Source organism: Crotalus tigris, unplaced genomic scaffold (assembly GCF_016545835.1).
Source record: "Crotalus tigris isolate CLP2741 ecotype Arizona unplaced genomic scaffold, ASM1654583v1 scf7180000018544.1747854, whole genome shotgun sequence".
In the NCBI taxonomy this organism is placed as follows: domain Eukaryota; kingdom Metazoa; phylum Chordata; class Lepidosauria; order Squamata; family Viperidae; genus Crotalus; species Crotalus tigris.
Genome location: NW_024097068.1, coordinates 587330 through 603819, shown reverse-complemented (window position 1 = coordinate 603819; position 16490 = coordinate 587330). Strand labels below are relative to the sequence as shown.

Sequence of the window (16490 nt, the reverse complement as noted above, 5' to 3'; positions counted from 1 at the left end):
GAAGCTGGCACTAAAATTGCAAATTGTGGTCATGTGATATCTCACTTAACAACACACGGCAATTCACTTAACAAGCAAGTGGAACTTAGATATAGTGCAGTTACTGGATGTTTTACTTAATTACCATGTCACTTAACAATGGAGTTGCCAGTCCCAATTGTGGTTGTTAAATGAGGACTACTTTTACTGCTTTTGGCTTCTGCCTATAAAGAATAAGCTAAGCAAGCAATTTATCAATGCTTCAAATCCCCCCCTTCTTTCTAAAAAGCAAGCCACAGCAGCAACCAGTTACAGGATCATAGTCCTTAGCATAAATATTTTTACCTTTCTCTTTCTTTGATTACTTCAAACCTCAAAGCTTTCTTCTTCCACCCCCTCTTCTCCCACACTGTGATTTTCAGCCTCACTTGGGGATATGCAGTTTCTTTTGCCACACAGGGTCTTTCCCAGTCCCTGAGTTAAAGCACTGTCCCCATATCCTTTTCTCAGCACACAGCTACATTGGCCTAATGTTGATTATGTTGCTAATCTCTATTCCTCTTCTATTTGCCAACATTCTGACTCATAACTGAATAGTGTTGTTCTGATTTAGAGTGACTAGAGCTCATGAGAGGCCAAGGAATGGATTGATTCCTTTGGCTTTGCTGTCCTCTATCTTTTTCAAGCTAGTGGGAAAATCTTTTGCCCATCATTGGCACTGCAGGAGTTCAACAGGTCTAGTTGCATGACCCTATATCCTGTTTGATCATAATCCAAAACAAATAAAGTTTTAAAAAAGCAGTGTCACAAAGGCAGCTGAGTCATAAGCACAATTTCTCTATAAGCATTTCCCTCCATTTCCACTCTAATATTATTTCAGGATTATACTGGAATGGCAAGGATCATCAAGTTGATTGCTCCCATCAATTTCTAAAAAATGGAAACATCCAAGTATCATATTGTATTAATCAAGGAAAGAACTAATCTAGAACTAAGGAGAAATGGTCTAACAGTGAGAACAATTAATCAGCAGAATGACTCGCCTCCAGTGCTTATGGGTGCTTCAGCATTGGACGTTTTTAAGAAAAAATTGAACAACCATTTTTCTGAAATAGTATAGGGTTTCCTGCTTGAACAGGGGGTTGGACTAAAGATTTCCAGGTTCCTTCCAACTCTGTTATTCTGTTATTCTATACACCCACTTCTCATTTAGTGACTGACTTCTGTTATAAGAATCAGATTGTTAGGATATATGACTACGACTGATAAAGAGAGAGAAAGAGACTGCAAAGATCTCTGCTTGCATCTGTCTGATCTGTCTTATATGGATAAAGTTCTCATAAAGCTTAGCTAGCATTACTCTCACTCCAATGCATGTGGTTGTCATGTATATGAAACCTGGTCATAAATATGCTTATCGGTAAGAAAATGAATTATTTATTACCATCACATTTTGAATGGTCACTAACATGAAGATCCCCATGAGTGGGGATACAAGCCAGCATGCCCTTATGTCAGGGAACCATTTGTATAGGATTTCCCAAGGAAGACAAAGAGAATCCCTGTAAACTTTAAAAACATAATATGCTGGTTTTGGACAAATTTGAAGCACAGCACAGTTCTGTTTGATTCTTTCAGGAGACAATAGTGGCAGAAAAAACCAGCCAAAGAGTGAATGGAAGGAGTCTCTACATCAGATTGAATTGACCAATAAATGCTTTCCTGATCTCTGAATTGATCAATAAATGCTGCCTTATTGGTCACCTTCAGCATAATGGCAAATAGATGGCATAACAATGATGCAACAGATTTTACATACCTTGTGGCTTTTGTTGCCTATTGTCTTGGAAACTAGGGTTCAAGTCCATCTCCAGCCATGGATGCCTGTAAGGTGACTAAACCAGTCACTTGCTCTCAAAGCAACCTACTTCATAGGGTTGTTGTGGGGAAAAATGGGTGTGATATAAAACTAGTAACTGAATAAATAACTGTTGGATTTTTTTCTGGAGAACTGCTGCCTCCCAAAGTACCCCTTTTCTCACATTTATAATACACAAATTATTCAGAAAGGCTGGGAAGACACCACGCATGAATGTCCCACCAATACCCAAGATTAAGTCAATCAGCCTTACCCACAGGGTAGCTGCAGTTGCTCTGTCCAGTGAACCAACCCACCTTGGAGATGGTATGCTGAGACCCAGGCCCTTCATTTGGGACTGATTATAGTTTAGGGCATGGGTATCCAACCTTGACAGGTTTAAGATTTGTAGACTTCAGCTCCCAGAATTGCCCAATCAGATACCCTTGGTTTAGGCGGGTCTTCAGAGAACTTAATTCTCGGATCTTGCTTGTTTTGAAATGCATTGTTTACAGAAGGGAAGTTATGCCTTCTAAGAAATATTTTTGTCATTCTGCTCGAAATCATTTTGTGGCAAGAGCATCTAAAATTGTTTTAAGAATGTAAGAGGATGGAGGATTCAGAAGGAACATTCCAGAGTGGATTAGTTTTGTCCTATATACTTTATTAAGAGAAAAAAAAAAGGTCATTGTGGGGATAATCTACTTATCCCTCTTGGTCTCCTTCCTTTTTATATGTCTTCAGGATTTTTTCTAGATTAAAAAAAGCTCCACAAACACAAGGTGTACTTGAATTTAAAAGTAAATACATCCCGTTGCCATATATCATGAAGGCTATTTCTCTAATAGACATCACCATAAAAATATAACTTCCAACAATCTGTTCAGCCTTCAAGGGAGTAAATTCTTCTTATCAGTTGCACCAGAATACTTTCTCCAGTAGAGCAGAAAACATCTGAGGATATTTAAATCTCTCTTCCAAGTTCTGCTTCAATACTGACTGTACAGGTGGAGAAACCAGGGTTAAATCTTTGGCATCGAGGGCAATAAATCATATATGTTTTACATGCAAGCATGTTGTCAACAAGAATAAAAAGGCGGTCCTTATATACAAGTTTTCTTCAATGCTCATTCAGAGCTTCTTTTCCCTGACAAACCGGCACTCACACTTCCTCTCTGCATCTGCTTGCAAAAGACCATGGACAGGGGTGAGTATGAAAGTTACCTTTTCTGAGAGTTCAATTCCTGCATAAGTTCTTGATGTCAAAGGAACAACAAGTGACTCTGATCATGTGCAGAGTGAAATCCTCTCACCTTAGAATAACTGCTTATTTCTGCTCACATAAATCAGAAAGATAGACAAAGTCTCATACTACTTCTCTTAGCTTCCTTAAGATTAGGAGAACTGACCGTTTCAAATGATAAAACAGAGAAACAGATTTCCATCTATATAAGGTTTACATGTTATAATCAAATGTTGTTCTCTTTTAAAGAGTATCAAGATGACATGGTTGTTCTCTAATGACTGAAATATTTTATTATATACATTTATATTTATACATATATTTATATACATATATTTAAATACATTCACATACACATTACATGTTATGTCATTATCAATTAGAAAAAAATGGCAAATTGCAAAACAGATTTTTAAAAAATATCTACCAATCTACATTATGACTGCACTGCTATCTATATATTAAGACATTGAGTATATTAGCTTTTATGGTTTTATTTTGCTGTTTTCCAGTTCCTTCATATATTACCTTATTATACTGTAATACACTTGATATTTTATTATTTGGATCATATATATTATATGTCTTATCTGGGGAATCACAGAGGAGCATGCAGCCGTGAGTCTGGCTAGCATCCTGAAAGATCTCCCCCCCTTTAATTAACTTTTAACATTGAATTTTAATCGTTCTTGCTTTTCTTAACATTTTATATTTGTTTTTATGCTTTAATATTTCATTTGTACACCACCCAGAGTTTCTCTGAGAGGGAGCTGGGAGGTTTCAACATTTAATAAATAAATAAGTAATAAATTATATGGATGAGAGCTGTTTAATTCTAATTACATTTTTAACTTGATTACATTTATTGTTATTGCTAGTTGAAAATGTTCATTTGTAGTTATCTTATAATTCCCAAATTAATCATTTATAATTGTATATTTCATTTGTATAGCTTTTGGGCATAACTTGCTTCTTATGTTACATTAGTTATATTATTATTGATGTAATTGTTTACTTATTTAAAGGGGGTATACGGCTGATCATTTTATCCAGTATAATTCTGGGCAGCTCACAACATACAAAAATGACAAAACAGAGAAGAAAATGAAATTGTCCAACCAATGTTCCATAGTATTCTTATTCCAAATATAAATGCATTCGGTGAAATTCCTATACTAGTCCAATGCTTGAGGGAAGAGCCAGATCTTAACCTGGATCCTTTCTTAACCTTATACTAGCAAAAATCAAAATAAATGTATTAAATTGAAAAATAACAAATTCAGACAAGATGTTTTAGGAAAATAGCTCCAAAGCTGAAATGTGCCTAAAAAGCCAATTTAGAGAGTTTTCTATTTCAGTTTACTTTATTTTGGTTTTTGAACCCTTTCAGTTGGGTTGCTTTGGACAAACAAAGCTGCTTTTTTGAATCTAAAGTAGATAACAGTCAGGTCCAATTTTGAACCAATTTTGGCTTTTCAGAAGAAAAGTTGGAGGCAAGAGTCATGCAGGAGTGGGATAACTGTCCTTATGGGTGTGTAAGCCAGGAATGTACTTGGTAGGGGTGCAAGCCCCCTATCCATCACTTTTCAACACCTTGTCAAAAGAACAATCTAGTGAATTAATTTGCTGGCCAACACCTTAGAGTCAATTATCTAAGAAAGTAGGAATCTCCAACCATACCTAAATGATTGCTGTTATTTTGGACATGATCCTTCATGGACTTTTCCACCCCCATTAAGAAATGGCAATACAAAATAACCTAGGGTACCCTTCACTTCCTGATACCCTCCAGCTGGACTGGGCAAGATTTTGAGAATTGTAGCCCAGTCTATCAAGAAGGCACCAAGCTGTGGAAATCTTGGCAATCCAATCTGTCTTCGATTTGGGTCTAGTTTGCTCAGCAAGTAATGCAATGATGGTTCTCTTTCTTTCTCACAAGAGGGCTTCTAACGTTGTATTCATCTGTTGTATTGTCTCCTCCTCTAGATCAACAGCTGAAAGCTGCCTTATTTTGGAAGCTTCCTCTACTTTTCCAGGTACATCATAAAGCTGATGAAAACACTATGCACCTTCTAACTCCAGCCTTTCTTTGCTCACTGCTGTTGCTGTTGGGAGAGAAGCAGGGCTAAACCACCTCCTTCAACTGTCTATGTTCCTTGCCCATCCTTTTCTTTGGGTGCCATGTTATAAATATTATAAATGTGACATTGTTGAATAGATTGGGGAATGTAGATGAGAGGTCCTCAGTCATCATAACTTAATATGTCATATGAATTAAGTCACCACTATCTGTAAACCATGGATTATGATTTAACAATAAAGTTGAGCTCAGCCACTGAACCATGGATAAATCAGGTTATGGCCACTGGCTCACTGTTTTTACAAGTTGCTTTGAAGCCGTTTTAACTTGTTTTTTTTTTGTGCTTTTTGTACATAAATGTTAATGAAAAGAAGGCTTTGCACAGCTAATCACTGTCAGAGGGGGTGATTCTTTTTTCTCAAAACTAGCTTTTATACTTTGCAAAAGTATCTTTTTTCATCATTTAAAAAATAAAAGATGAGATTAGTAGACTTTTGACCTGACAAAGCATGGAACTTCTTGTTTTGAAATTGCCAACAATGACATGTTACTTCTCAAATGTATTTCACTATGACGTCTTCCCCTTGACCTACCCTGCATGGTATAGACTAGAGCTGATGGGTTTGCAGTTGAATTCATGGGGTGAAGATTGCTAAGCATAAACGTAATTGCTAAACAACAAAGCAACCTCACAGGCTAATCTTAATGAAAGCTATGTGGTTAGGTTAGTGGCAAAGTTTCACTTAAAAGCTGTGAATTAATTCTTCTTCTTTCTCTTGGCACGCTCACTTTCACACAGGTAGAGAGAGCCCAAGGATAGTTGCCTTGTCCTCTTTCCTTTTTAGGCAATGTTGCTTCAAGTAAACCCACAGGATGTGGTTCTTTCACTCAACCCAGTACAGCATAGTTCAGTAACTGCAAATCAGATCTTTAGCTTTGCAAACCAAAGCTAAAACCAAGACAAAAATTTGAACTGCTTTTTTTTCTATCAGGGATGGATTTTGTACCCCCATCATTAAGGGAGTACAAATATTTCAATCTGGAGTTCAAAAGAAAAAGGCTAATATTTATATATATATTGCTATGAGCAGTAAAAACCTATGCTTTGTACCAGTTTTGTGCCATTTTATTCTACCAAGTCTGAAATTTATGCATCTGTATACAATGGATAAATCACATTGTCTTGTGCCTTTTGTAAGGAGGTAAGAATAATACCAACACTGACCCCAACCAGCCTTCCAGATTTGCACCAATGTCATGCTGTTTTGTTCCACTAAATCTGTGTCTTGTACCCAACATATGGATTCATACAAAACCTGGATGATGATGAAGAAGAAGCAGTTCAAACATAAGGCAGGTGCCTCCTCGAATACATCATTTTTTTCATTCTCCTCCACCTCCTCCACCTGTCCCTGTGATGTCCTCTTTCTACATCTCTCTGTTTGCTCTTCCTAAGTCCCCTTCTTTTTTCCTCCATCACACCACTATTTTAGCCCCTACTTTTGCATCTCTTCTACTTCCAGTTTTCTGATACTTTATCCTGTTCTGCTCCCATTATTTCTTCCCTTAATTGCTCCATCCTTATTCCATCTTCAATCAAAAATTGGGTCAATGTCATTCTTATTTTTCTCACCATTTGATTAGAAATTATCCATCATTCTGTGAACTTCTTCATAGAGCCAACTCTTCTACTTGTTTTAAACTTCCAGTGAAACTGAATCTTAGATGACGTTTTGGAATTTTTCAAAATGAATGTCACAAAAAATCAGTTTTCTTTGCTTTGGCCAACCCAAATCTAATTTATTTTAGTGCTGCTACCCAAGCATAACTAAGTTTCATTACTCATAGCTGAAACATGTTCTGGTAACATTTTTTTAATGTTATGCCATATTACTTTAGCCTTATCTCTAGTTTAATTTAAAGGGTGTTAAAGTCAACTGTAAATATTCTATTCTCAAACATTGTTTGTCTTTTTTCCCTGACACATGTTTTCTTCATAGATCGAATTTAATGCACTATGACAATAATGTAGCTGATGGTGCTGTTAATTATGGGATCTGCTCAGTTCCTATAGTCACTTCAGATTACTGTAAGAATGCTTCCTTCTCTCCAGGTCATTGAGTGGCTTTCCGGGGTCCCTTTAGTTAGGCTTTAGGGTAAATCTGATACCTGGTTCTCACACTGGTATCTAGCTTCACATTTGACAAAATACTTGCTAAAAGCTGGTTTCTGTCAGTTAAGTATTACAGGTTGTGTTACCATTGAATGTAATGCAAGTCTTAACTGCTTTTGCCAAAAAGGGCTTTCACATGACAGTGCTTTTTACTCTTTCAATTACAGTATTGGGGTGGGGGCACAATTTTGCTCACTTATTTTGGCTTCATGGCTATCCACACAATATTTTGAGGCACTGCTGCCATAAGGACAACATTGAATTCACTACCAACATCCCTATTCTATTGCAGCGCCAGTCACTTTCCTTAATTTATCCTGCATTAAAACAAGGACAGTATCACTTGTTGGACTCATTACTGTGACAGAACAGGGCTCAGTGATAGAAAAATCAAGTGTTATATTGCCATGTTTTATCTCATTTTAAAGCCCAATGGTCAGCACTTAAATGGGATCATCTGGCTTTGCCCTTCATAACTTTTGTGAGGAATATTAACATTTTCTATAATATTAGTTGTTGTTATCTCAGAAACAAATCAAGAACAGTTTCTACTGTTGTTAATATCTAATGCCATTTATGGTTTCAATAAGCTGTTTCTGGAACATTTGGGGGAACATTTATAAACTACCTTGCAAGAGACCATAAATAAGTATTGTTTGTAATTTAACATAAAATCTTCACTAACAAAATCCCAGCTTTACATACTGATCCTTTATGTGTCCTTGCTACATAAACAGCATTCTTCTTTTTAAGTATTCTAATTCTTGCCCAAAAGTAACGTGTTTTGAGTATTTATTTATTTATTTATTTATTTTTATACGGCAGCTCATCTCACGGCTCTCAATTTTTACCCCACTGCTGAAATGAAGTGCTACTTACTCATTTTTGATTCAGCCTGATTCAGAATAACAGCCTCATATTAGCTCTCTTCATTGATGATCCCAGTCTCTCAATCATAGCAGTCATTTGACTTCTTTTCAAACCTAATAGATTTTACACCATGAGATTATCTTTAGACCATTGTTCCTTGGCTGCTTGAACATGTATGGGCTTCACCTCCCAGAATTCCCAAACCATCACATTGGTTGGGACAATTCTAAGAGTTGAATTCCACACATCTTCAAGTGATCACAGTTGAGAAAGACTGCCTTAGATAATGTCTGATTAATGAGTGGAAGAGTATTTTAGTACAGGCATAGCTAAAGATGATTTAAATCTTTCTCATTCCCCAGATATGGATGAGAAATGAGAAAAACATTTCAAAGTTTTATGAGAAAACCATAACAAAGGAAATGTTGTGGTGACAGTAAAAAAAAAAAAAAAAGAGTTGTCAGGACTTGTTTGTACTATGGTTAAATATGAGCAGGGAAAAGTTCCATAAACTACAGTCCAGTGTCTATTTACATTGTAGTAATAATACCGTTTCAATTCAGGGGGACTTTGCTTCTGAAACAAATATTTTTCATATGGCTACCATCCTCCCATCTTGAATAAATATTTTTCCTGTTCTATTACATTCTTCCCCACTCTATGTATAATTGAATAGAAACGCTAACAATTTCCAGCCAGAAGATTCTAAATTTTGGGAATTGCTATCAACACATCAACTTGTAACGATTTGAGAAAGCTCTTTTATAAAAGCTTTCACTGAAAATGAAATCTAAGGGTTCAGACAGACAAAATATTACTTGCATACTTTTTTTTCCCTTACATATTTTTTTTTAAAAAATAATAGGTGTTCATGTGCAGGTAAATCGGGAATCTGAGGGAGTTATTTATTTGTTTATTTAATTTCCTTAGCCATCCATCTCAATCCAATTGACTCTATCTTCTCAGTACTTCTTTTGTCATCTAGATATAATATTTGCATTGGAATGAAAGCTTCTAAGTTCCACTCTAAGAGAGATTTTTCATATTTAACCCTTAATATAATCTGGTTGAGCTAGAACCTGAAAGTGGATGAGAAGAGCTGAAAACATAACCTTTGACAAGTAAATGGGATTAAGAATAAAAGTGATGAAATAATTTGGAATGAAACTGAAGTGCAACAAAGCAGGAGAGAGCATTGTGGAGATGTCTGTGGAAATGGTAATGATATGACAAAAAATGGAATTGATATCAAAGTTGTAAGTATTAATGTCCTGGAAAAAATAATGGAAAAAAGTGAAAATTGCTATGACAACATTTAAAAAATATTATAGCAGCAGGTATAGATGATCCATCTGGAAAAAAATGTTAAAATATGGGTGTGGTTTAATTATATAGTAGTTGTGAAATATTTTAACATCAGTTTGAAGGCTACTTCCATGCCAGATATTTGGAAGAATGTGATTATTGCTCTCTTTTACAGAGAGATAAATAACTTTGCAAAAAGGAATATTTGTTGATTTAGAGAAAGTATCTGAATTACGTTTAGTGTGAATATGGAGTTGAAAATTGGTTGCTGAACACAATGACCCATATATGATTAAAATAAAAGTTTATGTGAGTATAAATAGAATGCTTAGCTAATGATTGAACAATAAACAGAAAATATAATAAGACTATGACTGAGGATATGCCCTTGAAAGTTTAGTGCTTGTGATGACATTTGAGATGGATGATGGATAATAATGCACATGTATATGTACATTGCAACCAGATAATACAGCACTACAACCCAAACAATTTGCAGCAAATTTTAAACTGTATCAAATTCATCACAGGATATGAATTTGAATATTAATGTTCCAGAAACTCTACTGTTTGATAGGGAAAATGATTTCAAGGAATACATAAATGGTGAGAAAATACTGTAAGTAGATGTATTTGTATGCCATGATAAAAGGTTACTAAAGGTCAGAAAATGGATGGACAAATATTAAAATTCTGCAAATAGTGGTAGAAAAATAATGAATATTATGTGGCCTATAAGGTTTGTAAAAAAATTAATGACCTGTGCATAAAAAGGTGCTTTTACCTTCTTCATTATTGGGAACTGAGAATTGGCTAAGTACGGGAAATTGAATGCAGTAAGAATGGTTTTCTTAAGAACTATGTATGATTTTTAAAAACTTTAAAAATAAGTGATGAGTGAATAAATGAATGAATGAATGAATGAATGAAAAGTACCAAAAACGTACACTAAAATTAAAAAATATTGAACATAAGTAAATGTAAGAAGGTAGAGTGAAGATAGAAAGGAAGGGGAAGACTCAGAAAACCTTGACTGGCTACAGTAGATGAGATCCACACACAAAAAAGCCCCCAAAAAACAAAAAAAAGGAAGACAGGAAGCTTAAAGAACAAAAGGCAATTTGATGTAACATGGGTGATTGGCAAGAACAGAAGAGTGAAAAGTAGTATAATGAATAGTGTTGGGTTTAACTAGGTTTAGTTTGATTCTTTTATCTGTTGCTTCTAATTTCTTTTGCTCCTGCTCCTCAATATTTTTCTGTACCTTGCATAAAGCTACTTACTCCAGGGAACAATAGGGAACAATATGATGGATAAGTGTATGCATGCTATTGCATAAATATTATTCCACATAGTTTCCCCCTCCCCCACTTTATATGTTTGAATAAGTTCTTCTGCAGGGTTAGTTTTGATTACTACTTGAATGGGGAAACTCCAGGAAATACAAAGCTTTTGGGGTAGATAAAAACACCTCCAAAGTCAGTTACAAAGCATTTTTGCATTGTTGCGGAGAATATTGCATGAGCTTGCCTATTGTCATCAGGAATAAAACTCAGTTCAAAAGAGTTTACTTACTTTCCAAGTATGTGATGAAACATTACTCCTTCATCTTAGGAATTTTGGAAAGTATAGACTAAAAACTTCTAACAGTAGCCTCATTAAATCATAATTCAACTGAAACAAAACTAATATTAGTCATGTTTATGGTCCCTAAAGAAGGACACTCAAAGAACAGGCCATTCTTACCTGATCATTTCCTTTGCAATACAAAATAAAAAATCACAACTAAAAGAATACAGGGAGATAAAAATAACCCATGTTGTATCTCCCTTCCAGTTCTGCAAAGGTGACATTGTGATTAATAGCAACTCCAGCTTTGATGAAGATGTTACTAAAAAGAGCCAAGTAACACTGGATTACATCACTGAAGATTTTTCCAATCTTGACTACAGTCAGTTTGAAGAGATGTGCAAGAAGGATGAGATCCGGAAATTCCGTGCTATTTTTCTCCCTGTTGCATATTCCTTGATATGCTTTGTGGGACTGGCAGGCAATGGTTTGGTTATGGCAACCTACATCTATTTCAAGAGGCTCAAGACAATGACTGATATCTATCTATTCAATCTGGCCTTATCAGACATCTTCTTTCTTTTGACTCTCCCATTTTGGGCTGTCAGTGCAGCCAAGCACTGGATTTTTGGGGACTTTGCATGCAAAGCAATTTACCTCATCTGCCAGATGAGTTTCTTCAGTGGCATGCTGCTGCTTCTCTCCATCAGCATTGATAGATATTTTGCCATTGTTCAGGCAACTTCAGCCCACCGCCTTCGGTCCCAGAGAATGTTTGCCAGCAAAGTTACCTGTTTCTTGATTTGGACATTGGCTTTTATTTTTTCTGTCCCAGAAGTGATCCATACCAGTGTTTATGAACATCCTTCATACCCACCACAATGTTTCATCACCACAGGTGATCATATAGCCTTAACTATCAGTATAAGAGTATCTCAGATGGTCTTTGGGTTTTGCTTACCTCTATTTGTAATGACTTTCTGCTATTGTGTCATCATCAGAAATTTGCTGCAACCCCATAGCTTTGAAAGAAAACATGTAATCAAAATCCTTGTTGTAGTCATGATAGCTTTTGTTCTCCTTCAGCTCCCCTACAATTGCATCATAGTCCTCAGGACCATTTCAAAATACAACCGAACCACTGGCCAGTGCGATGCCATCAAGACCCTAGATGTGGCTAATGATGTGACTTACAGCTTGGCTTGCTTCCGCTGCTGTCTCAATCCTTTCCTGTATGCTTTCATAGGAATTAAGTTCCGCAATGATGTCCTCCGCCTTCTTAAAGATTTGGGCTGCATCAATCAAAAGCAGCTCTGGCAATGGTCAACAAACCAGAAGAACAGTAGAAGTTCTGTTCCCACAGAAACTGATACCACAACTTCTTTCTCCCCATGAGATGCTGGAACTCTGCATAATCAGTATCACAGATATTAATATCATATGGGTTTCACCATCCATCATCAGAGATGGAACCAGGAGATCCTTTAGATCTCACTTATTGGGAGTATTTTCACAGAACCTGAAGAGACCCGACTCTTCTTTCTCTTCTCCCACTGGTCAACTCAATTTATCTAGATAAAATTTGCTAAAAAGCAAAAGGGAGAACTGCAGAAAGCTGTCTGCAGATCTTAAATAGGAGAACCATGCCATAGCTACAGGAAAGGCAAAGTATGTTCTTCTGAAGCTGAAGAAAGTTGACATTCAGGAGGCCTAATTAAAAAATCTTACAGACATAAAATGGTGAAAATTATTTAGTATCTTCACAAAACTGAGAAACAAGCAAGCAGTTGATTTTTCCTTCCTTCCTTCCTTCCTTCCTCCCTCCCTCCCTCCCTCCCTCCCTCCCTTCTTTCCTTCCTTCTTTCCCACATCTCTGGCATTTACATGTTGTTGTTGCAACGGGGAAAAAAAAACACAAATGACTACCAGGTTCAATCCATTTTTACCAAAAAGTAGAATGAAAATGCTAAAATGTTAACTTTCCATAAAGCTATCTTTATATTTGTTCAGTACAAGTTGATATATAAGAATAAAAGTGAGTTATTTCTTTATGTAGAATGATTCATATTTCCTTTTAATTTTACCTTGTATTATTCCACAAACTTTTCTGTGTAATGTTTGTATTTTGTAATTCGTAATTTTTGACTTTTTTCTTTTTCTCATTTTAAAATTAATAAATAATAAATCTTAAGCTTAGGTTCCTATACTGACTGGTATACATTAGGATATGCTTCTATAAGGAAAACCTATATAGAATGTTTTATAGATGGCACATGACACCATTTAGATTAGAGAAAATGTTTAAAAATGTATCAAATATGTGTTGGAAATGTAAACAACAACCAGGCACTTATTACCATCTCTTGTGGATACATCCTAATGTTAAAAAGCTTTGGTTTAAGATCCATATCTAGAAGAGATGATTAAAATACAGATAGAATTTAAACCAAAATTCTGTTTGTTAGGGATATTAGGTTTGAATTATGGAAAAGAGAATGAGTATATTGCATGTGCTGACAGCAGCAAGAATAATATTTGCCCAATTTTGGAAAAATGAAAATTTACCATCTTACCAGGCTATAATAACAAAAATACTCAAATGTGCAGAAATGAATAGACTGACTTTAGAAATGAAAGAGAAAGAAGACACAATTTACTTTAAAACATGGGGAAATTTTTATTATTGGTTAGAAACACGCTAGAGTGAGAAAAGGTTATGAAATTTAAAGAGATAATTGATGATTTGTATTTATATTCCATAATTATTTGTATGAACTTGTTCTTATTTCTTCTTCTTCTTTTTCCTTTTTGTATATTTGTGATCTTAAATAATATGGTAAACTATAATTGATATGTAATATATTATTATTTTAAAGTGATTATAATTAATTAATATTAAGCATTGTTAAATAGTGAAATGAATGAGATTTATTGACTAATTTGTTATTTACATGATTATATGGAAAGTTGTTTAATAGTAGAGTAATTATTAAGATTTAATATGTAAACCCGATAGACTTGCTGAAGCGATGTTATTTTGTGGGATTAATCTCACTTTTGTGTTGCCCCTTTTCCCTGGTCTAAACTTTTTGTATGCTTCCCGTTGTCTTATCCTTTTTGACCCTATCCCTTTATTACCTTTATAAAACTCAATAAAAATATTTATTAAAAAAAAGAATATGCTTCATATGTATTGAGGGGAAGAAAGAAGGATGCATCATTTTAATACTATATAGAAGGATTGTCACTAGATGTTATCTCAATTGCTCCTAATAGAAGAATAATCACATTCTTGCACCTTCCATGCTATCAGGGCCTAGACAAAAGTCCCTTATGAGCATACAAAAGCGATTTCTCAAGTAATCCAATATGAAATTAATTGTAGCAATATCCTCCATGTACATTTTATTTTATTTTGTTATGGGGATAACTATGTGAAAACCTGAGCACTAGCATCCAGAGAAGGGAGGAATGGGAAAGGTAAAATCCAGAAGAGTCCTCTACTTTTATGTTACACACCATGAACTTTCCAACAATGGTTTCTCCAAAGCTGCTATTTACGTTTAGAGGGAACCTCCATAGATGCAGGAGTTTTTCTTGACATGCAAATATTAGTTTTGCAGAGAGGCAGGAAAGAAAGAATTACAATCCCATAACAACAACAACAACAACAAAAACACAGCAACAACACCTGCCACTGATGAGGCATGCTTCTGGCTCATATTTACATAAAATTGCAGAGGTTATTTTCATTCCTATTTTTGTCTGGGGTTTTTTTGTCCCTCAGTTATAGAACTTATTAACTGAAAAACTAATAAGAAATATTATTTTCTTTCCTTTCTTCTGGAAGCAGAGACAGAGGGACAGAGATTGGAAAAGAATAAAGCCAATAATGAGACTTCAATCTTCAATTACAAGTCAATGGTCATTTCCATTTATCAAGCTGGGATCACTGAAAAACTCCCCTCCTATATGAATTACTAGTTCCCAATACTAGTTCTTTCAGAAATTGTATTGATGAGAACTATCAAAGCTGGCTTCGATAATCTAGATGACCATAAAACAATTTTGGAAAGATTTTGAGTTTTCAGACAAATGACAGATAGGGAAAAGCTCAAATATTGAAAATATTTTATGCCCTGCTTTCCATCATAAAGTTACAGCAATAGAAGAAACACCACAAACCAAGGACTAAAGATATCCAATAGTTTGAGGGGAAAAAGTAGGCCTTTTCAAAAACTGAAAATTTTCCCCATAGAGAACATCAATCTCTATATTCTCAAATTGTAATGTTTTGTAAATATATCCTACTAACCCAGTGGTTCTCAACCTTTTTAATGCCGTGACCCCCAACCGGTCATAAGTCGAAGACTACTCAACCGGTCTTAAGTCGAGGACTACTCAACTGGTGCAGCACCGTTTGCAGAATGGGACTTTTGGTGGGCTCAGCAGGGCAGAGATAGCCTGGACAATTCCTATTGGCTTTTGAAAGCCAATAGAATTAGACTCTATTCAAGAGAGTCTATTCTATTGGCTTTCAAAAGCCAATAGAATAAAAGGGAGTAGCACAGCTAAGGAAAAGGGGGAAAAAATGGCGGACTGCGTTGTTTGGCGACCCCCGTGAAATGGTCGTTCGACCCCAAATGGGGTCCCGATCCACAGGTTGAGAACCACTGTACTAACCCCAATTACAGCAGAATATTACATTTTTTCAAAACTACTTATAATTCTTAAACCAAGAGGGACAGTCTATCTTTTAAAGCTTGATTGTACACAAATGATGTATGATATATACATACATACATACATACATACATATGTATATATTTACTGAGGTTTTCGCAGGCGTTTGTATGTAGGTCTTTGGTTATTCGGGTTTTCTCCCACGTAAAATTGGAAGTGTCTTGGCGACGTTTCGATAAAGTCTCATTCGTCATCTTCAGGCTGGTGCTTTCGGCTTCGTGCTTCTAGGAGCAATGTGTGATTGTAGCTGTTTCCTCCTTTTAACTGCCAGTGGGGATATGAACTGATTGGATGAGAGCTTGGCTGTGTTCTGATTCGATGGACGTGTGTTCTGATTGGTTAGGAGCTTGGCTGTGCTCTGATTGGCTGGAGGGTTGGCTGTGCTCTGATTGGCTGTGCTCTGATTGGCAAAGCCAAAAAATAGCAATGCAGTTCACCATTTTAAACCCTCCTGCAACTCAGACTAACCTGAGCACAACAAAGCCCCCACCCAAACAGAACACTCCCCCAGCCAATCAGAGCACAGCCAACCCCCCAGCCAATCAGAGCACAGCCAACCCCCCAGCCAACCAGAGCACAGCCAAGCTCCTAACCAATCAGAACACACCTCCATCCAATCAGAACACAGCCAAGCTCTCATCCAATCAGTTCATACCCCCACTGGCAGTTA

General features: G+C 35.9%; 1 protein-coding gene across 1 annotated transcript; it reads left to right on the top strand.

Annotated features, from left to right (window-relative positions):
- Positions 1 to 2877: 2877 nt before the first annotated feature.
- CCR7 (C-C motif chemokine receptor 7) lies at positions 2878 to 13597 on the top strand. Its single transcript, XM_039353987.1, has 3 exons — positions 2878 to 3044; positions 5067 to 5116; positions 11345 to 13597. Exons 1-3 carry the CDS (start codon positions 3035 to 3037, stop codon positions 12470 to 12472), a joined length of 1188 nt encoding a protein of 395 aa, XP_039209921.1. The 5' UTR covers positions 2878 to 3034; the 3' UTR covers positions 12473 to 13597.
- Positions 13598 to 16490: the final 2893 nt, after the last annotated feature.

Bases quoted from the DNA above. Each gene is read 5' to 3' on its own strand.
- CCR7 (XM_039353987.1), top strand. The intron at 5,117-11,344 runs GTACATCATAAA...TCTCCCTTCCAG, and splicing joins AGCTTCCTCTACTTTTCCAG to TTCTGCAAAGGTGACATTGT.